Source organism: Haliotis asinina, chromosome 2 (genome assembly GCF_037392515.1).
Source record: "Haliotis asinina isolate JCU_RB_2024 chromosome 2, JCU_Hal_asi_v2, whole genome shotgun sequence".
Classification (NCBI taxonomy): domain Eukaryota; kingdom Metazoa; phylum Mollusca; class Gastropoda; order Lepetellida; family Haliotidae; genus Haliotis; species Haliotis asinina.
In genome coordinates this window covers 7982401-8005382 of record NC_090281.1, presented here as the reverse complement: position 1 = coordinate 8005382, position 22982 = coordinate 7982401, and the positions used below count along the sequence as shown (strand labels likewise).

Below are 22982 nucleotides of genomic sequence, written 5' to 3'. Positions count from 1 at the left end.
TTAGGATGGCCTTGTTGAAACAGCCTCTGAGCAAGGCCGGCATTTTCTGGGTGTCGAGCATTCTCTACTGCATCAGCAATGATGAAATATAAACAACATGTGTAGAGACTGAAGAAATACTGCTCAGAGTGAAGGGAACGGATGCTCTGAGTGAAGGGAAGTATACCCTGAGTGAAGGGAAGGTATACTCTGAAAGGTGATTTCCACTCATATCAAGGTATAGTCTCTATTCTTAACGTAGCAGTCTTCTTAACACAATATTACATTTTAAACATAAAACAGAAGTGTAACAGTTTAAGGTACATGTATTAAGCTGCTTTATTGGTAACGTGGCTAAATGTACGTTTCAGTCAACCCGTGAAGATCTGGTTTAGAATTGATATTCAGTAAATCATGCTTGTCTTAAGAGGCGAGTAACATTATCGGGTGGTCAGAAACGGACCCCAGTAAAACGGCAAAGAGATAATTCGAGAAAACGGCCACCGCTCACGCTAAAACGACCTCTTGGCCAAGACGAAAAGACCACTAGATAAACGGAAAACTATCTGACAAGATAAAGGCAACTTTGTTCTGACTGATTACAGGGACACTCGTGATCGTCTTCGCCATACACTAGAGAGCGTCAGGCCGAGGAGGACATAGCGTCTTATATATATCTATCAGTTGTTCGGTGAATATATGTGTCAGTGACCAATCACCTGTCACCAATGGCGACATCATGGATAGGATTTGTGTTGCTTAACGGTAAATATTTCTCTAGAAAAAATACTGTTTAATAACCTATTTTACTATTATTTTGATTTTTTGCGACTTTGAAATTTAACAGTGTTCAGGACATATATAACAAAGCATGAAATTCTAAATAAAAAGGATAACATTTGCTACATTGAGAAGTAGACAGACAAAACCTCTTCAAATGTTTACTGTAATGAACCTATCTTTGCTAAGGATATGTTCAACAATTCCAATATTTGTAAAACGTTGTTATGATTATGTCAGTGTCAGTATTTGTATCTCAGTTTGAAGCGAATCAACACTGATACATACAACCCATCAAAAGATTAGACACACTAGTACAAATGTAGCCAAGTACTTCTGTCAGCTGTTCTAAATTACATTTTGCAAATTTTTTCCATACTGTTTTAAGATAATGTTTACACATGAACTCTTCTATTGTAAAACACATTCATACCTTTGAAAAGATTATTGTCACGAGATCAGTAAATGATGAAAAGCAGTGAAAATTGTTAAATTCTTAACAAAGTTTTACACCCAAATGCAACTGTTGTTATGCACGATATTTGAACATGCTTGTTAGCAATTGGATGCTTGATCCTCATGCAATTCGTCTGCAGAAAGTTTGCAGTTGAAGTCACGAGGATAGTGGAGAAATTCATTTTCGGTGAAACCAAATATGTATACATAACATATAGTGTGTGCTTTAAGTGGAGCTAAACTTTTGATGGGTAGTATATATGATAGTATTGAATCACGGACGCACAGTCTTCGCCCATTCAAACCGGAGATATTTTCAGGTTGCCTTGGTAAACTACGTAAATGAGGATAAATACGGGATATGTCGGATTACACATACCATCCTCTATAATCCCCGGGTATAGGTTATGATAAATCTCTACTCTACCCTGGATGCATTTTCGGCGCGGCTGGACGATTTCATTACCTCCCTTGGCTGGCTTTTTATCCAATCAGGTGTCTAAGCTGGAAAGTTGAGCGTACCAATCGCTTTCACTTTCGCTTTTTAAATCAAATCTTAACCGCTTAAACTTCGCAGCACAACTGATTCAGAAGTACTCTGAATGAGGTAGGAGTTCTTGCACACATATTTATAAAGTTTCGGACCTTTCAATTAGTCTGTACGATTTCCCCCAAATTCCCAATCGTACTACGAGCAAACGTTTGCGACTGAGACCATTATTTTTTGTTGACGCCGGTTGTAACGGCGGCTTAGCGGAGCAAAGGTAAGAAATGAAATTATCGGAGCCGCAGATGCTTTCAGGGTTTAGGTGAGATTGATCGCAACGTATACCCTAGAGATTGTGGAGGATACATACATACCTGCAGACCCTCAGATTTTGCCAGGTGAACCACACATTTAGATCGAGAGATTGTAGTCTAATAAACGAGTGGATGGTTTCACCATTCGCTTTCAAAGTGAATACCAAACACGTGTCTCAACTACTATATATTGATAATTGGATGACAGCAATGCCGCAGGTAATATTTCTTTGTCGTTTAATCAGAGAATTAACAACTATTAAAGAGATGACATGCTTTTGGGGGTAAATATGTTATCTGTGTGTATAGAATTATACTGTTACAAGTAATTATATGTATTCAAGTTACATAAAATAGTCATGTTAATTAGATTGGGGTATTAAATAATATTTTCCTAGTTCTCAGAACAATAGATGTTTGCTTACCTGACCTTTCATATCGTTTCCACCATGTTTGTTCTGATAGAACACGAAAGCGAAGGTTCGAAGTTTCAGAGCCCAGTTTTAGGTCACGACATAATCGAGTGCTTAGGTTTCCAGAAACCAAAACGTTAAACAGTTTAGCATAACTGGGTAGGCCCTGCGTCTCCGTGCAGGTGCTATTATGGGAACTTGAAACACTTCTCCCTGTCTCCGTGCAGGTGCTATCATGGGAACTTGAAACACTTCTCCCTGTCTCCGTGCAGGTGCTATTATGGGAACTTGAAATACTTCTCCCTGTCTCCGTGCAGATGCTGTCATGGGAACTTGAAACACTTCTCCCTGTCTCCGTGCAGGTGCTATCATGGGAACTTGAAACACTTCTCCCTGTCTCCGTGCAGGTGCTATCATGGGAACTTGAAACACTTCTCCCTGTCTCCGTGCAGGTGCTATCATGGGAACTTGAAACACTTCTCCCTGTCTCCGTGCAGGTGCTATCATGGGAACTTGAAACACTTCTCCCTGTCTCCGTGCAGGTGCTATCATGGGAACTTGAAACACTTCTCCCTGTCTCCGTGCAGGTGCTATCATGGGAACTTGAAACACTTCTCCCTGTCTCCGTGCAGGTGCTATTATGGGAACTTGAAATACTTCTCCCTGTCTCCGTGCAGATGCTGTCATGGGAACTTGAAACACTTCTCCCTGTCTCCGTGCAGGTGCTATCATGGGAACTTGAAACACTTCTCCCTGTCTCCGTGCAGGTGCTATCATGGGAACTTGAAACACTTCTCCCTGTCTCCGTGCAGGTGCTATCATGGGAACTTGAAACACTTCTCCCTGTCTTCTGTTAAGGTCCTAAACCATGAACGTGAGATTGAGACGAGGACTAAGGTCACGCCCTGTATTTTCTTTTATTAACTAAAAGTCGCGGTAGTGTTTGGTAGCTTTAATAACTATTAGTATTGCTTTAACTGCCCCTATCACTACTTCAGTGGTGGGCGTTCAGGACATTATGAGTACTATCAGAAGGTATTCGTGAGACGAGCCAGATGTGGCTCTTGTGTTTGTCAACCACAAAAATATGAAATCGTAAGTTATCAGTATAATGGCCAACGTACAATGGTCTTTTGCCAAAAATTACAGCAACCAAAGAAAATGTTTCAGGACCAAAGAAATATCGATATAAGTGCCAACGATTTCCGTGCCATACAGCCTATGTTAAATTAGTATTGTGGAAGAGAAACATCGGCTTGAATCAACGAGACTCTCGAAATAGATCTAGTTCCTTCAGAAGGAAGAGTACAGTCCTTCAATGAGAGGCCTCTTCAAATTTACTTAGACATACATAGTAGCTGAAAGGCACAATGTCCCACATTTCTGACAATACTTTGACCTATATTTGATATACTGGGGAATATGCTCTCACTTTAGTTTCCCATTGATGCAATAGTATTCATTACGACTTGCCTGTAATCGATAATTGAAACAGCCTCTAAATAGATAACAGTTGCCATAGACGGCATGTAAACAATTGCTCCGTACGTCGAAAACTACTCATGAAGATTCGGGTTAGAACTGGACTTCAGTCACCACTGCTTGTAGTAAGAGGCGACTAACGGGATCGGGTTCTCAGCCTCGCTGACTTGGTTGACACCCGTCATCGTATCCCACATGTGTAGATCGGTGTTCATGGTGTTGATCATTGGATTGTGTAATTCATAATCGATTATTTATAGACGGCCGCCATATTGATGGAATATGACTAAGTTTGGCGTAAAACTCACTCATTACATAGAAAACTGTCGCACGCGGTGTTGTTAGCGTTTGTCGGACTGGTTTCAATCATACGTTGTGCCTTGGATATTCGGAGAGAGCGCTCCAAGGGACATAACTCTATGGGGTTCGTTTAAAATAACGTCGATAGACAGCGCAATACAACGTCGGACTTTCTAATTTGATATTGTAATCTAAATACGTATTTTAAGTGGGAGGTATAAATTATATGGCAGCTTTCCTGGGGGCTGATAGTTTGTACTATTGAAAGAAATGTTATGCATTTTTAGAGATATATAGCGTGACATTGTGCCTTTATTTCCAGATAATTAATTTGGAATTTCATTATTAGAAAGTTCACGCAATTTGGTATCATGTTCTCTCATGCCGATATATCTTAAACATGATTGCAGTCGTCATCAGCGGCGTGGCGACATTCCTGGTTCTGCCCCCTGACAGCAGGAAAGGAGATAATTACGACATACAGGCCAGGAATATTCTGAAACGAGTGCCACTTGTGGACGGGTAAGGTGTATTTTTGTCTATTTTGCTGTAATGCCGTATTCACGATTTACAACGGACAATAACAACTTTATTGACCATAAGATTTCCAAATGAGCATATGTAATGTGCGATGACAGTTGTGCAGACTTTACTATCTCAGTTGCGTGGTGGTGTTTGTAAAGGTGCCGAGTATGGATTCGAATCCCAAGTGAGATTACAGTACTATACTCAGAATCTATACTCTACAGAGAAAGTGTAATCTACAATATAACACACGTTGCAGCTTTCTAAGAGACATTGTGTATTCATTCGGTGCTTGTACAGACATAATGATCTCGGCTGGCACATCATAGAGAACTTCAAGGGAGATCTGTCGAAGGTTGACCTGATGAAGGACGCTCGGACTCAGTTTCCTGCTGACCCCAAATTTCTGGCGCAGACAGATATCCCCCGTATACGACAAGGACAACTCGGGGCCCAGGTAAATCTTCTCAACGCTGGTGTTGTTCCCGCTCCTTAGGTCATTGTAAGAACTGGGCTCAGTCTTTCTTCAAACGAACATAGCACAATTATAAGTGTTAACGTCCTGACACAATCATAATTACTTTTTGAGTTTCGTCTCTCTGTCACTATGACACTATTTCTAATTTAACTATTCCCGTATACACACTGTCAACAATCAGAAGTATTACAGAGGCATTGTTTAGCCAAAGTTCTCAACCTGACGCAATTGCTTCGTCATATCTACGTACGGAGAGGTGATCAGTTGTGCTGACAGACACAATGATAAATCGCCTATGATTCAGTGCTAATATATTTAAATTTGGTATCCCTGCAACAAGAAATTGAACAAAGCAATTGCACATGTAGAGAGAAATACATGAAAAGATGAACGCATATCACAAAAGACGTATTCCTGTTTGAGGTGTTCCTTCATGTTTCCACGCTGTTCTTGAACACATTCCACGTGCATCACACTGACAGGATGGCTTTCTGTCATATGCATCGAAAATGTGGGACATTCTAGTGTGGGTTATAGTGGTGCCAGGGGAGACGACTCGTCTTCTCATGTCCAATCACTTTCACTGATATGACGTGCAGGCGATATGTCAAAGTGTTCTCGTCATATTACACATTACATAGTCAACGCAAAATGATACCTACTCACGTGGCATGAAAAATGGTCTTATGTTCTTAAGCAACTTTATCCTGGTTGGACCAAAGTATCGGAACGTGACAGATTCGTTTCATTTAGTTCCCAGGATTCGTTCCTGCAAAGTTCAAATGTCAAGTTTAGTCACAGTGTCTGAAGTATTGCAGATGTGACTATAAATCTTAACTCACTCACTCACTTCAGTGGCTTTCAGTTATTATGGTTTGATCTTATATACGTGAGCTTATGCCCTTGGTTTATACTCATGACCTCACTGAACGTACACTTAAATACGCAAACTCGTTACCTTATTTAAACAGCCCCATTATATGTTCAGAAGATCACTCAGTAACAGGGTCAAAGGACAATGTGATAAAGTACAAGCACCTTTGGGGTTCAGTGGATCGTCTGAGAAGGAGGTCGACAACTTCATACAAAATACATTAAAAGATGGAACTTGTTGTTCCCCTGCCTTGAGCTTGGTATAAAATTAATACAGCTTTAACTGGTTGGCGCGGAAGCAGTTCATAATGTCTGCAGGGGTAACGCCTCACCCTTTTCTCCCTACGTCGTAGATTTGGTCTGCGTGGACTCCGTGTAGGTTCCAGTACAAGGACAGCGTCTCATGGGCTCTCTCCACCATAGACATCATCAAGCAGTTCGTCCACAAATACTCCGACACCTTCCGTTTTGTCACAGCTGTGGACGGTGAGTCATCCAGTCGTTCCTAGCACACACCTTAACGGTGACTCGCTTGAGAGAGTGAATGAGTGAGTTTAGTTTTTTACGTCATTTTAGCGGTATTCTAGCAATATAACGCCGGAGAACACCAGAAATTCGCTTCACACATTGTACCCATGTGGGAAATCGAACCCAGGTTTTCAGTGTGACGAGCGGACGTTTCCACCAGATTCAGCTTCATGACGTAATATATTTGAAAGCATGAACATGTTGGCCCAGTGAACACACCATTCTGTCAAATTCGTATCACATTTCAGATATCATGCCCTCTTTTCGAGACGGTAAAGTAGCTTCAATGATTGGCTTAGAAGGGGGCGAAATGATAGACAGTAACCTCGCTATACTGCGCATGTACTATGACCTTGGAGTGAGGTATTTGACATTGACCTGGAGCTGTGACACACCATGGTAACGTGTGTGTTTCTATCAGTTTTCAAATATAGAATGTGTCATATTAAAGTGTATATACAAGTCGTGAGACGATTCATCGATATGCATCGATCCAATGGACCATCGATACAGTGAATTGATACAAAGTTTTACATTCTCGTGTATTCCGATGCGATACCTCAAATGTGCCCCGATGCATCGATGTTTAACTTTGAATATTGCCAAATCGCGCCTTCTGTCAAGAGAAAAGACCTTTGTTTGATGATTAAATATATACTTATATAGTTTCCCTTCATAAGCTAAGTTTGTTAAACGTTTTCACGAACTGTGTCAGACATATCGCTCGCATGTTATCAACATTCACTAAGTCCGAATAGAAACTTGATTATCACGTATAATCATTGGAAACTGCTCTTGGAATTTGACGAAATACTTGAAAAGGGTTTTGTTTTAAGTTGTTTTTGTAGTTGGCGTTATAATTAAAGATTTTAGTATCGTGATACGATTCATATCTGGATTTTGTATTATTTCGCAGCTCTAGTTTATAATAATTTGACAATCTATCTTCGTGACAAACATTTTAGTATCTTGATGTATCTTGATGTATCTTGATGTATGCCAATACCAGCACTAGTGTGTATACATGTAGGTTGAACATTTCAGGTCAGATTCCTGTAACGATACCCGGCACAACACTCCCAACCACCACGGCTTAACAGACTTTGGAAAGGTCATGGTCACAGTTTTAGATAGCGATTATCGCTCCGCGTCAGTTTTCGAATATTATCGAACTACTTGTTGTCTAAAATGAGTTCGCACGAACTGATAATGGGATCCTTTGAGAAAACCTTTTGAAATTTTCACTTTCATCTAGAGTTCGAAATCAATATTGGACGGGGTCAACGCGGCAATAGCGATGACAATCAGTTGGGTCTGAAACCCGTCCCTGTCAGTTACAAACGAAAATTTGGAAATCGTGGAAATCTGAAAGCGAGTCTCGGCCGTTTGAAAGGTTTGGCGGTATGGTACGCACTTGGTATTATATAAGGCACATGGTATGTTACAAAAATACATTTATTAAGCGCAAAAAAACCCTTGTAACCGGTGTAACCAGTTAGCCAGATGCGTTGTGAAATTTATATTTAAAAGTAAAATCCATTAATTTTGCAAATAACATTTCATTATGAAACAAGTAAGTGAAATTTAGTGCAACCATAGTTGTTTGTAGAGTGTTTTCACGTACACAGGAGAAAATTTTGATCGGCTGCAAAGTAGGTCAGTAGTATAGGTAATGGGGGTTCTAACTCAGAGAGCATAACCGTCTGCAAATTTGCAAATTAAACCTTTGAGTGGGTTCTGATTCACCTGATAGTAGCCGGAAAATGCATTGATCATTTTTACACTTGCAATTCTTTGCTAAATTTCTAACGAGTTTTGTATATCGTAGGGCCCATCCAACACAGGCACTATCATATAAATTTTCTATATTTTGGATAACCCCATATATGATTAGGCATTCTGGAACCTCAAGTAGGAGGCGGCTATGAGGTGCGTAGCCTGTATCTTTATTTTTCCATAAAACACAATGCTTGTTTCCAACGGGGTCGTTAGTTGCTCGTCTGAGGCCCCTCGAATTTTCATATATCCAGCTTGTGATATGTGATATTTTTTCTTTGCTTCCCGAATGGATGAATTACTTGATCTGACCTCAGCATAAGCTTCACATGATAGTTTGGTTAAGTACTATGTACTTATTATAATTTTCATTGGAGGTACACCCAGTGGGGAAAAGCCCCACCGCTGTAGACTAGATGTGGATGTACATTTGGTTTTCCTTGGAAATTTGCAGGCGGTTTTCTATACTATTTCGATAATTGTGTAATATGTCATTGTCTAAGTAGTTTGATTGTGGCATAAAGTCACAAACATTGAGAACATGTTGACAAAAGCCCAGAGACACCATCCTCAAAACAGTGAGTGGCGCAGCATGAACATCATACCTTTTTGAATCGCACGTGCATGCAGGGCGCCAACGGTGGTATGAGAACACATCAAAATTCTCAGATTATCACCAGCGTAGCGACAGCGAGCAATTACAGTGTCGCAGATTAGGGCTTCGAACCGCCATAATGCCAGAACATTTGACTATACAAGGTGGAGCATCATCTGACTTTAATGAGACGTTTCAGTCAGACCGGTGGTCCAAAAGTAGAAAGTGTTCTTTCTTTTGGACTTCATTTTAGTAGTAATAGTAGCAGCAGCAGCAGCAGCAGCAGCAGCAGTAGTAGTAGTAGTAGTAGTAAAAGTAGTAGTAGTAGTCGTAGTAGTAGTATTAGTCGTGGTAGTTCTAGTAGTAGTAGTAGGAGTAGAGACAGTATTAGTAGAAGCTGTATTAGTAGAAGCAGTAGTAGTAGTAGTAGTAGTAGTAGTAGCAGCAGCAGCAGCCACAGGAGCAGTAGTAATAGTATAGATAGTGGCATTAGCAGTGTTAGTCTTGGTTTCAGAGAGTGGTACTTGAAATGAACCGGCTAGGTATGATGGTGGACCTCTCCCACACGGCTGTCGACACCATGTACGACGCCCTCAATGTGTCGGTCGCCCCCGTCATCTTCAGCCACTCGTCATCCTACCACATCTGTCCACATGAGAGGAACGTCCCCGACGACGTCGCTAAGCTCCTTGTAGGTATTCCTTCTGCTCACGATATGTTACAACCAGAAACAACTGCGTTAATGTCGGAACTATTTTGTTTAATACACATTTTCAGACTTTAGGATCCGTAGTTTTAGGCTGACAGTGTTGGATATTCTGAAAGCTGTAATGTTATTTCAGTTTCCTCAAAACAACGCGTTATTAAAAACCACAAAGAAAGCCCAATTGTTAAATTAGGAGATAAACACCTGACGCCGTCGGTTCCAAATGTATGTCGGCATTGTTATCAACTCGGTATAGGCTGAATCATTGGGCAGAATAAAGGATACACATTCATATCTATCTTCACTGTCACACTGACCACATAAAGGACAAAAGTCTCTGTGTTTCACGATGTCTACCGACAAAGTGATCAGGTAAAGGTTCCGGTTTTAGCGTTCTAAGATAACATGACTTCACTACATGTGAAGGGACTGAGTTCATGGATTTATCTATGTTACAGTCAGTCCTAAATACGCAATTTATCAGGGACCTCTATGGGACTGAAGAAATAACCAGAAATAACATTGTGCTGAATTGTAGAGCTGATGATAAATGCACATGACAAGGTTGGAACTGAGATTTTATGCCTGTGATGACAACTTGCCGGACAGATACCGGTTATGACAGATTCCACTATATTTGTTTAATGAAAGGCACCATGCCAGTCCGACACTCGAGAAAGATATATATTATACCGCATTATGCACTGACAGTGTGTGTTTGTTTGTCTCAGGCTGCCAATAACGGCATCATCATGATTAACGTGTACCCTCGGTTTATCAACTGTACTATGGAGAATAAGCATGGGGATGACAACAGAACTGCATCCGTGGCCCAAGTCGCAGGTACCAGCTCATGTAACCTAAATCACCTTTCTACAGGATTTGGAAATTAGTCAATATTGGTACCCGTAAAGATCCGGGTTTGAATTGATCCTCAGTCACCCATACTTACCTTCAGAAAAGGCTAATGGGATCGGGTGGTCACACTGGTTCAACTGATTGACACATGTCATCGCGTCCCAATTGTGTAGATAGATCCTCATGCTGTTGATAACTGGATTGTGCGGTACAGACTCGATTATTTATAGACCGCCGCCATATAGCTGGAATATTGCTCAGTGCGACGTAAAACAAAAAAATCCCAAACAAACAAAACAACAACCGTCCATCAATATTGAGGACTTTTAGCTGTGTGGTTTGCGTATACTCTGACACAGAATGAAAAATATTACATGAACAAGTACTTACTGGTGTAAGAAACAAATTTATAAACCCACTAATAACATTCTATAACTTTCACGTGGGTTCCATGGGTTCCAACACTACGTGTTTCGACAAGTTATTCATTCACGTTCAGAAAGTGGTCACAATATTATTGAAGTGACGTAAAATGATCTGTGGATCCCCAAATCTCTTCCAGTCTGTTCTTTGATATCCATATAGGAAGTCTGTTGAGTACATATATTATAATTACGTTTTATATATCTTACATGATTTTGCAACATATGCGCAGCATTTCTAGTCGTGAAACAATTTGTGTTTTTGAGCAGAAGCAATTGATGTAAGAGAAATTAACTAATTATTTCACACATGATTCAGTAATATGTTGTTTTCATGATGGGTATTTGTCATGGGGGAAGTTACATGTGGTCAGATGGGTATTTGTCATGGGGGAAGTTACATGTGGTCAGATGGGTATTTGTCATGGGGGAAGTTACATGTGGTCAGATGAGTATTTGTCATGGGGGAAGTTACATGTTGTCAGATGGGTATTTGTCATGGGGGAAGTTACATGTGGTCAGATGGGTATTTGTCATGGGGGAAGTTACATGTGGTCAGATGGGTATTTGTCATGGGGGAAGTTACATGTGGTCAGATGGGTATTTGTCATGGGGGAAGTTACATGTGGTCAGATGGGTATTTGTCATGGGGGAAGTTACATGTGGTCAGATGGGTATTTGTCATGGGGGAAGTTACATGTGGTCAGATGGGTATTTGTCATGGGGGAAGTTACATGTGGTCAGATGGGTATTTGTCATGGGGGAAGTTACATGTGGTCAGATGGGTATTTGTCATGGGGGAAGTTACATGTGGTCAGATGGGTATTTGTCATGGGGGAAGTTACATGTGGTCAGATGAGTATTTGTCATGGGGGAAGTTACATGTGGTCAGATGAGTATTTGTCATGGGGGAAGTTACATGTGGTCAGATGGGTATTTGTCATGGGGGAAGTTACATGTGGTCAGATGAGTATTTGTCATGGGGGAAGTTACATGTGGTCAGATGAGTATTTGTCATGGGGGAAGTTACATGTGGTCAGATGGGTATTTGTCATGGGGGAAGTTACATGTGGTCAGATGAGTATTTGTCATGGGGGAAGTTACATGTTGTCAGATGGGTATTTGTCATGGGGGAAGTTACATGTGGTCAGATGAGTATTTGTCATGGGGGAAGTTACATGTGGTCAGATGAGTATTTGTCATGGGGGAAGTTACATGTGGTCAGATGAGTATTTGTCATGGGGGAAGTTACATGTGGTCAGATGAGTATTTGTCATGGGGGAAGTTACATGTTGTCAGATGGGTATTTGTCATGGGGGAAGTTACATGTGGTCAGATGAGTATTTGTCATGGGGGAAGTTACATGTTGTCAGATGAGTATTTGTCATGGGGGAAGTTACATGTGGTCAGATGAGTATTTGTCATGGGGGAAGTTACATGTGGTCAGATGAGTATTTGTCATGGGGGAAGTTACATGTTGTCAGATGAGTATTTGTCATGGGGGAAGTTACATGTGGTCAGATGGGTATTTGTCATGGGGGAAGTTACATGTGGTCAGATGAGTATTTGTCATGGGGGAAGTTACATGTTGTCAGATGGGTATTTGTCATGGGGGAAGTTACATGTGGTCAGATGAGTATTTGTCATGGGGGAAGTTACATGTTGTCAGATGAGTATTTGTCATGGGGGAAGTTACATGTGGTCAGATGAGTATTTGTCATGGGGGAAGTTACATGTTGTCAGATGAGTATTTGTCATGGGGGAAGTTACATGTTGTCAGATGGGTATTTGTCATGGGGGAAGTTACATGTGGTCAGATGGGTATTTGTCATGGGGGAAGTTACATGTTGTCAGATGAGAAATACTGTGCGTGGAAAACTTGAGCTTGTTCATTTCACGCTACTCTCAGCCAGATCATAAATGAACTTGACAATCAAGTGATACCTGAATCCAGAGGATCCGAGTTAGAACTGTTCTAGTACAGCCCATATTTGTAAGGGCCCAGTAACTGGATCTACTAGTCCGACTACAGCTGCAAAGGTCGATCCTAATGCTATCACTGTTTGTTGTCTGTTTGTTGTCTGCTTGTTGTCTGATTCACCCTCGACTACACAGCCACCCATAATATACTAGGCAATTGATGAGTGCGATAACAAGCATGTTAAGTCATACAAATCGATTCTCGACAAGATGAGAATATCCCACCCTCAGGTGGGACTCCTGAGGTTCAGCAAACACCCACAACGGGAAGACAACTGTTTTCTTGTTATTGTGAATATTTTCAGCATGACGCTTCATTTTCAGACCACTTTGACTATTTCCGCAAGCTGATAGGCTCCCAGTATCTTGGTATTGGTTGTGACTTCGACGGTTCGGAGTAAGTATCATGGGGTACCTACATGTATCGACACAATATAAGTTGTTCACTGGTCGCGAGGGGGCCATGGGCTCATGTACCCTCGAGGTTTGTTATATGTTCACCGAGCCCGCAAGGGAACATAAACAAACATAAACAAACCTCTTGGGTACATGAGCCCATGGCTCCCGAGGGACCAGTGAACAACGTATTTATCTTACCGAAAACCTGAATTTTAATTTTGAGCTGTTTGAAGCACTTCTGTTGAATGCGAGGCAATCACCACTTTGCAGACGACACAAGGTAAACAGATTTAGAGTTATCTCCCATCCATTGATTTTCAGTCGCAAAACATCGGTAATTTCCGTGCTTGATGCGTGATTCAATGTTATTCGAGGTAAAAAAGTACTACCAAGAAGCACCAGATGAGTTCGGAATTCCCAGCAGTGTACATTGAAAATAATACATCATATGTAAGTGGGATACATTGAAAATTATATAATAGCACTTAGCCAATCAGAAAGCGACATTCATGTGTCAGGTAAGATAATGTTTGTTTGTTCGTTGTTTAGCGCAAGTCAGCAATCCTCCTACTATGACATATACGCGGTAGGCAAGCTAAGGCACCAGGCACCGGGATCGAGTCCACCTGTGACTGGGTGTAAAAAACATGCATTCACAATGCAGACTCTTTCAGTGTTGTCACAACCCCTAGGGTATAGTACACAACCCTGTTCACACACGAATCCGCTCGTAGATGGCCATATATTGGCCACAAAAATACGTGCAAAATATCTAGTTGCGGGTACAGCAACGTGCATTAAACTTGGACAAAATACTGTGACTATGTGTCCCAGTCCACCCAGCTGTGAATGGGTACCTCGTAAGGAGGGGTAAGCCACATTAGCTGGTAGGCAGCAAAAATTGATTGATCCCCGGGGAGTTGAGATCGAAAATACGACTCGCTGCTTCGATGAACATGCAGTGATTGAAGGAAAACAGAGTTTCTTTGAGCATTTGAACTGGATACCGGTGAAGTGGACATCAGCGCTATACAAATGTTACTAAAATTATATACCGAGACCTACATCCGAGCCGGTATATCCCACTGGGGCTTATCTGCACACGTAACCTAGGTGGATATATTGCCACATGTTGATAGTGATCGTATCTATGACGTGCATGGTAAAACCCGTTATCACGATGACAAATTTGGTGCATGATATCCGGTTATTATCTCACTACACTCAGGAGAATAGAAACAATAGGAAAAATAACTGGGAGATGCACTTCCTTATGACCATGGTTGTTTGTGCAGTAATCGCCCTCGGAAGATGAGTGATGTGTGACGTGAAATTTGCATTGTAGAATTTTCATTCAGTAGTTTGTGATTCAATCAAACAAGTGTTTGATCAACAGAATCAACCAAATTACACCCCATACACGTGCAAGGGGCTACTGCACGTGCTTCTCATAAGGGGCGGTGTTTAAGAAAACTGGTGGTAGAGTCATTAGATATTTGTTTAAAAATGTAGTCAACTCCTATCTAAACTGAAAGTCCAGGTTCCCATACTTTTTTAAAGAGTATATATAGTGACGCCTATAACACTGCAGTCTAGACATTTGATTCTTAACCTAAGAGGAGCTCTGTATACATGCACACAATATGTAACGCACAGCAGAACTGTCGTTGTTGTAACAAATCACTGCTAAAAGCAGTGTCGGTCACACGATTTTTCAATATAATGAGTATGTGATAAAGAAACCCATGTAGTTAAGATACCAGGAGCTAGTCATGAAGCAACCACAACTATGCTGAACCTGAACTCCCATTCTTTACCATTAGTGACCTACGATGACATTAGTGAAAGCAGGCACATAGTTTCATGAAAAGGCGCTCATCACAAGCACTTCAAAAGGCATGTCAAGTGGTTACCTAAAATAAACCGACACGGGAACATATGCTACAAGTGAAAGCAGGCAGTGGTCCACTCATCTGTATGTGTAGGGTTAAGTACAACACCTCGACTTGTAAACAGAGGCCTCTGCCTGAGGGAATGCCTGAGGGGGCATTAGTGCATGATGTTGAGGGTGTTATCCATTTTTAAAGAATTAAATTGAAAGAGCGTTACATGAGCATTGAGGTATATATCTGAACTTCAACGCGTCCCCGCCACAAGGTACAAGCACTGTTTTGGTGTCCGTACCACATCACGACGACACCTGACTGAACAGACACTCAGTGTCAGTACCATCACCTTCCTTTAACACGGCGACCCCTGACTCACCTGACCAGACACCCGGTGTCAGTACCATAACATTGCCGTAACAGGGCGACACCTGACTGACCAGACACTCGGTGTTAATACCATAACCTTCCCACACCACGCTGACACCTGACTGAACAGACACTCGGTGTCAGTACCATAACCTTGCTACACCACGCTGACACCTGACTGAACAGACACTCGGTGTCAGAACCATAACCTTGCCACACCAAGCCGACACCTGACTGACTAGACACTCGGTGTCTGTACCATAACATTGCCACATCACGACACCTGACTGACCAGACACTCGGTGTCAGTACTGTAACCTTTCAACACAGCGACACCTGACTGACCAGACACTCGGTGTCAGTACCATAACCTTGCCACATCACGATACCTGACTGACCAGACACTCGGTGTCAGTACTATAACCTTTCAACACAGCGACACCTGACTGACCAGGCACTCGGTGTCAGTACCATAACCTTGCCACAACACGACGACACCTGACTTACCAGACACTCCGTACCACAACCTTGTACCTACAAAAAAATCAACACCTGACTGACTAGACACTCACCAGACTACAGCCTTGCTATACAGAAATCCAAAGTTGACTTATTTAGTCTCCTCATAGGTTGTATTTCGAATCCTGTATACCTACTGGAGACACAACCATGTAGTTGTGGAAATGCTTGTGGAAATGCTGTACCAAGTGGTTCTATTCCACCCAGTGATGTGTTTTACCTTCAGGGTGAATGGAGAGATGGCTGATGTGTCCCGCTACCCTCTATTATTCGCCGAGCTTCTCCGGAGGGGCTGGTCCGAGGCGGAGCTGGAGAATGTGGCTTTTAGAAATTTCCACAGAGTGTTTAAACAAGTGGAAACGGTGAGTACGAGGACGCCGTCGATCGTTAGCCAATGGCTAGCGACCATGAGTATCACGTGTCGTTATAGTGTTCACTGTGGAATTCATTCTGTTTGACTCACATACAACCCATAACATCTCTCGTATCCATATCGTCCTGGGTTGTAAAGCTTAGTGACGAATCACAATTATGCTAACTTCGTTTTGTGCTTGGAAAGAGGCCAGTGCTCAGATTCAAAGTTTGCCAATGCTAAACGTTTTCTTTGTGTTTCTTGAGTGAGTGAGTGAGCGAGTGCGTGAGTTCGGTTTTGCCATGAACAAGCTAAGCTGCTCTATAGGTACACGTGAGTTAAAACAGGCCTCTCACTGAAGGAGTTCTTAATTTTGTTTGTTTCTCGGTACCAACAAGAGAGATATATCTCAACTGCTTTTACCTGATACATCGGTAGTTGTTTGGTCCTGAACCATTTACTTTCGTCGGTATAAGTGAGTGAGTTTGGTTTTACGCCGAATATAGCAATATGCCAGCAATATCACGGCAGGGGACACCAGAAATGGGCATCACACAATTTGCCTCTGTGGGGAATCGAACTTGCCTCTTCGACGTGACCAGCGAACGCTTTAACTACTGGTGTCCCATGCCGTGATGTTGCTAAGAGCGGCGTAAAACCTTACTCACTCACTAACTCATCCTCTGTTGCCCAGGTTCGTGATGCTATGAGGTCGGTGGCACCGGACAGCACACTTATCGACAGATCGGCAGTTCCAGACCAATCCTGTTTATCCACACAGCCTTATTGGCCATAACACGCAGAACTGGTTCATAAATAAAGCAACTACGACAGGCTTGGCGTGTGGTCAATGTTTTGTCGATGAAGCTGATGCAGTCACAATACGTATGACAAGAAACCTATTTGCCACTACCACCAAGATCTCTTGTGAACCGCACTTTAATCCCCTTTTACTTTAATATCTCTACCCCCCACTCCCTAGCAATGGGCCATCAGCTTAAGTCACTCATAGCCCAAATACTTGCTCTTCAAGAAGTTAAATTGTCACCAAATTCCGCCTTTGAATACCAGGCTACAATTTCATTCGTCAAGATGGGCCCCGCTCACTAAACAACCCAGGTCCCCCTCACGTGAGCCTGTGAATCTTCATAATAGATAAACTAAACTATGATATAATATGATATGATATAATTCCAACTAAGATCTAGTCTTGACCATTAAAAGCAAGCTCAACAACCAAGAATACACCATTAGTAATGTGTACAGAAGACCAATAATTAAACTCACTGGCTAAAAAAAGATCATTTCACTTTCCGGCATATATACAACCCTGGTTATGTCAAAACTGATCCTCATGTATTATTAAAAAGCTTAATTCTTTTATACATAAAGCACTTAGACTTGCCTGGACACGAGGAATGTTACCTCCCACAACATTCTTTCCACAGGCATCTCTTCAGTCAAGCATAGAATAAACCAAACTACTCTCAGTTATTGAGCTGAGGCCCAACGCAGCCCTATATTTAAACTCATCACATCAAAATGCAGTAACATTAAGAACTTGACCAAACAATGCACCCTGTCTCGCCTAACTCAGCAGTCTGCTACATGCACAACAGTTGAACTACATACCACACATACTTACCATTACATGCTACATTAATGACAAGGCTAATCCACCCAACACAGATACTATTGACACACCCATCAAATCAAATAAACACACACATAAACTCCAGCTAAACTCTCCACACATCTATACTGTCGCATCAATCAACTACCCGTGAAGATCCGGGTTAGAATTGATCATGGCAGAAATCCATTTCTGATGTCAGAGACGACTAGTAGGATCGGGTGGTCAGACTGGCGGACTTGGTATATGTCATTGGTTCTCAGTGGCGCATATTGATGCTCATGCTGTTGATCACTCGATTGTCTGAACATGACTGGATTATTTACAGACCGCCGCCATATAGCTGGAATATTGCTGAGTGCGGCGTAAAATTAAAGTCACTCGCTCATCAATCAACACAAATAAAACCAATGGTATACATAACCAACAGAATCCATCCTTAACCAACCTGCTCTATACCAACCACACTACTATCAACACAGCAGAACTCCCCACTGTTCCTGGAATAGCGAACCTAATTAATTCCCTGTAGCAACAACATTTTCTCATCTCATCCGTCTCAGCAAGTGCCATACAACAGCTGCACAAGCTAAAAAAACACTCTCCATCACGAAAACCGACTTTATCCAAAACATCATTCTACAACTGATTTGTTTGATTGGCATTATTAGACGTTGATAAGTAATAAGAAAGTAACATTCTTTATAGATAACAACTTTATTACATACGATGCGACCTTTCGGTATGGATCCTTATTCCACTGTCAAGCAAGAGTGAAATAATGGGACCGAAATAAGACGGCACAGAACAGACATATACATGGACAGGGATAAAGCAATAACAGCATGTAGGTATAATCAAAGGGATTAACAAAAACAACAACGGATATCGATGGTGGTAATGATGTGACCATAGAAACAGAAGCGAATGGTCATCTTCCCTTACTAGATGTCCTTGTAACCAGAACCCCAGATAACAAGATCCAGTGTCAATCAATAGAAAGCTAACCCACTCTGTCCAATTCCTTCATCGCTATGTCCACTCCAGGAAACGTGGATTTCTGGGGAAAGTACATGCAGAAACGTCAGTTTTGAAGGCATAATTCACCTGAACAGTTTCACTTCATCGAAGAAACTTCAGCTTCTTGGCCTTCTATCACAAGGAGCAGACGGCCATTACCAGCCATTATCAGGTGTGAAGTTGTCTTTGGATGTATTAAAGATTATGAAAAAACGTTTGTGATGATCATCCCGAGTTTGAATGCTTCACAGTACAAGTACAAGATAGGGCAGCATTTTTATTTTCTGTGTTTGCCATCGACCGACCCATTTCTTTCCTTCCAACAGCGGAAACTTGACCCGAGAACGTACCGACTCGTCATATATACTCTTAAAAAAGTAGGGGAACCTGAACTTTGAAGTCTGGTAGAAAGAAAACCCAATGAGGAACGTTACAGTGACATTTATCTTGTGTATGCAGCATCATTTCACGGTCGTGCATGGTCAGGGTTTTCAGGGTCAAATCCCACACTACTGACTGAAAATTGTAAACCTGAAAATTTCATGTCATACTCCAGTCACCTAACAAGGGGGATAGCTGATCTTTGCTTTAAATGAAATCCGTGTGGTTATGAATTCTCAAAACATCTATTATCATTGTATCAACATTGACTAGACAACATGACTGTTTAGAATAGCGAGTACCCATCCGTCAAAACAGAGTGAACGGAGACATATTCTAAACAAAGGAACTTGCCGAACGAAACACTGCATGTCCTCCATGTTCTGCTGTTTGAAAGAAGACCGTAGGCAAAAAAAAGACCATTTCTGTCCATGCATTCACTTTCGTATCCCAGTGTCAGGGGTTTTCGACGATACAAGACGAACACGTAATTTTGTATCTTTAATGTTATTTTAAGTTTTGATTTTTCTAACCTTGAGTGATAAAGGTATATTCATCTATTTCACACAAAAGTATCATGTGTTTCCAACAAAAAATGCGTTGATGACACCGTATCGGCGAAACTGTAGCCGCTTGCCACATTCCGGTATTTTGTATGTGTTTTGGACGATGAGCCATACTTTACCCTCCGCTTTGCGAGAGAGTGTTTTGATCACGTGGCTTCCTGTTTCATATATAAACTGTCACTAGCAGACGACTGATCGTGCTGAATGTCGCTCGCTATTTTTTGTTATACAGGTAAATGATTTTGCATCTGACACGTGGTATTAACGATCTGTGGTAAATAATATTGATATTTATTTGCTCTTTACATAACTTATAACTTCCTGATTTCAATTGTCAATGAAACGTCTCACGACAGGAACCGGGCATCCGCCCTACCAATGAAACTGCTTGTGCACTCCGATCGCGCACGTACTTTCACGATATAGCACTTGCAATGCAATCGGTGAAATCACCAGAACGTCGAATTTAGCTCGCTTTGGGATATTACAAAAAGTTGTAAAGGTGTAACTCACATGCTCCACAGAGGATCACGTGGCCCAAATGTTATTATCTTGTTTCTTTCTTTGCATGCATCAGCTGTGATCCACAGCGACATCTGTGCTAATGCCGGTCAGTGTCATCTACTGGTCTGTCACAGTTTCTCAACAACTGCCTGTCGTGACTCAATATGCTGATGTGTGGTAGGTGGGCCCTGCCAGTCAGGTATGCCAGTAAACAGATTAATTGTCTAGATTCCATTCGCGAACGTATTGTGTAGGCATTTGGAAGGGTCGTCCTAAATCAGACAAAAGATGTAATAAGCATACAATATATATGTTTTAGGTAGCTGTCAGATTTATATTTTGGATCACATTTTCTAAGCAAAGCACAAAATTCCAGTACTGTTTTGGTGTTCGATTTACCATGTTCCATAATGACTATGTTTTTTTATCGATCATTAATGAAGGTGTTCCCTTTCTTTTGCTCACTGCTATACATCCCATGGCTCTTCCGAGTCTATCCACATCAGATCACCACTAGTATACTAGTAAATACAATAAATCGTATATATATATATGTAAAATGCAATATACAGACTTGCATTTCTGTACACAATGTTGCAACAGTTGCTTCCATTTAGTGACAAAATGAATTCTTTTTCACTCCTGTTTGTTTGGCCGGCAGCTGGTTTTAATGTAACTTTGAACGACATAGCTAAGCCCATTGTAAAAATATGGATATATCGTACCAAAACGGCCCCCATTTATATAGGCCACCTTAATTGTTCGGACACTTTTCAAGCAGCCTATTAAAATTAGGAAAATAAGGCAATTTTTGTTCATATCAGCAGAGGGTCGAGTGTGGGCATCTGACAGGGCTTTGTCCGTCCGGTCTTACTTTCTCAATTGAAAGCCTTGGACACTGATACTTTGCATGAATGACCGTTGTTGCGGTGGTCATATTGATCATGCTATACCAGCTTCAATAAGCATTTCTTGCTAAAATTTGCCATGCCAGTTTGAAACTCTGAAATGTACGCACATGGGGCGATCTGGTAGCCTAGTGGTTAAGGTGTTCGCTCGTCACGCCGAAGCATATAGACTACGCTGACAGGTGATTTATCACAGATATTTCTGTCTTCACATGTGCCACCACCACCTGGATGGCAAGCAGCTGGATTTTGGCATAAGTTTGATCCGTGGTCACACTTCAGGCAGTTGAAACGCGTCAGGGGATCAGGAATTTAGTCACCAACCCTTATGTGACAATAACCAGCTTTAAGTTTACCTTCTTGTCTACTCTCTGTCTTCCATCACGCCAAGACTGCTTGTGTAATATATACACCGCCCTGGATGTCACCCTTCGTCTTCCAGAGAATGCCCTATTTGATCTGCAGTGTACCTAGGCTCGTGTATTGCTGGGCAAGGAGGTCTCACTAAGTACTGAAAGGACACTTAGGCTCAACATATTCATATCAGTAAAACGTTTATAGTGCATATACATGTATTAGATTTGCCAAATCATCTTTCTCAATAATTTCTGGGAATACTGTAAGTCACTGCAGCCAAGTCAGAGGAAACAGTTGCTAATTTGGGAGAATCTAGAACCATAACTCAAGTCCAGGTTATTCGTAATTATATCAGAACGATCGAGCATTGATTTAGATTCTTTTAGTGAGTTACTTCATCACGCAAAAACTGATCATTTCCGGAAGAAATAATGTGGCATACAACTACAGCTGGGTTCAACATTTGACTCGGATGACACGGTCGCTTACAATAACGATTTCTTAAACGTTTGGCATCACTGTCAGCAGCAGATGTGTCTTCTTCATCACAGGAAAGATATTTCACACTTTTGAACAATATTCAGCACCGTTACTTTCGCCTCTTGTATTTGCGTATCTGGTCCAAGGTGAACTTCTGAATACCATTCGTATATGATTAAACTGACTTATCAATATGTGCTGCCCATCACAATATGGTGATACGCGAGTAGACTAAATGGCTGTTATTTTACGTTTATGAAAAAGCTATGTTTGTGTCAAGGTCGCTCAGAGGTAAGGATATTTCAACCAGAAACTATGCACAGAAAGAGATCGTCTCAGCGGTCACCAGGACAACGATAGGCTGTGATGGTTAGATTACACGGCATACATCACAGGACCAAAGGCAGGATTGTCCACCATTGGAATATTCACAAACACTGTAGGAAAAGCAACATATGACCAGATTTACGTATGTTTATAGATATTTCTTAACTTCGGGGATATATTGCATGCAATGCTATACGTTTTGAAAAACACGCTCATCGCATATTGTCAAATACACAAGTACCTCCTTCATGTATGCTATGACTAGATTTTCATTTGTTTCCAAGTATGGATTACAAAACCGATATCCCATCAGAAAAAGCGTGACCATA

At 41.4% G+C, this 22982-nt stretch overlaps 1 protein-coding gene across 1 annotated transcript; it reads left to right on the top strand.

Moving 5' to 3' along the window:
• Positions 1-469: 469 nt before the first annotated feature.
• On the top strand, positions 470-17316 carry LOC137273194 (dipeptidase 1-like). The gene is made up of 11 exons (XM_067805692.1): positions 470-744; positions 4622-4733; positions 5037-5193; positions 6441-6573; positions 6864-7014; positions 7660-7726; positions 9501-9677; positions 10424-10535; positions 13277-13349; positions 16352-16487; positions 17172-17316. Exons 1-11 carry the CDS (start codon positions 708-710, stop codon positions 17271-17273), a joined length of 1257 nt encoding a protein of 418 aa, XP_067661793.1. The 5' UTR covers positions 470-707; the 3' UTR covers positions 17274-17316.
• The last annotated feature ends 5666 nt before the right edge of the window (positions 17317-22982 follow it).

Excerpts from the sequence above, each read along its gene's own strand:
- LOC137273194 (XM_067805692.1), top strand. The coding sequence starts at position 708 with ATGGCGACATCATGGATAGGATTTGTGTTGCTTAACG. Across the intron at positions 7,727-9,500 it reads GCTTAACAGACTTTGGAAAG|AGAGTGGTACTTGAAATGAA; the intron begins GTCATGGTCACA and ends TCTTGGTTTCAG. Across the intron at positions 13,350-16,351 it reads TGTGACTTCGACGGTTCGGA|GGTGAATGGAGAGATGGCTG; the intron begins GTAAGTATCATG and ends TTTTACCTTCAG.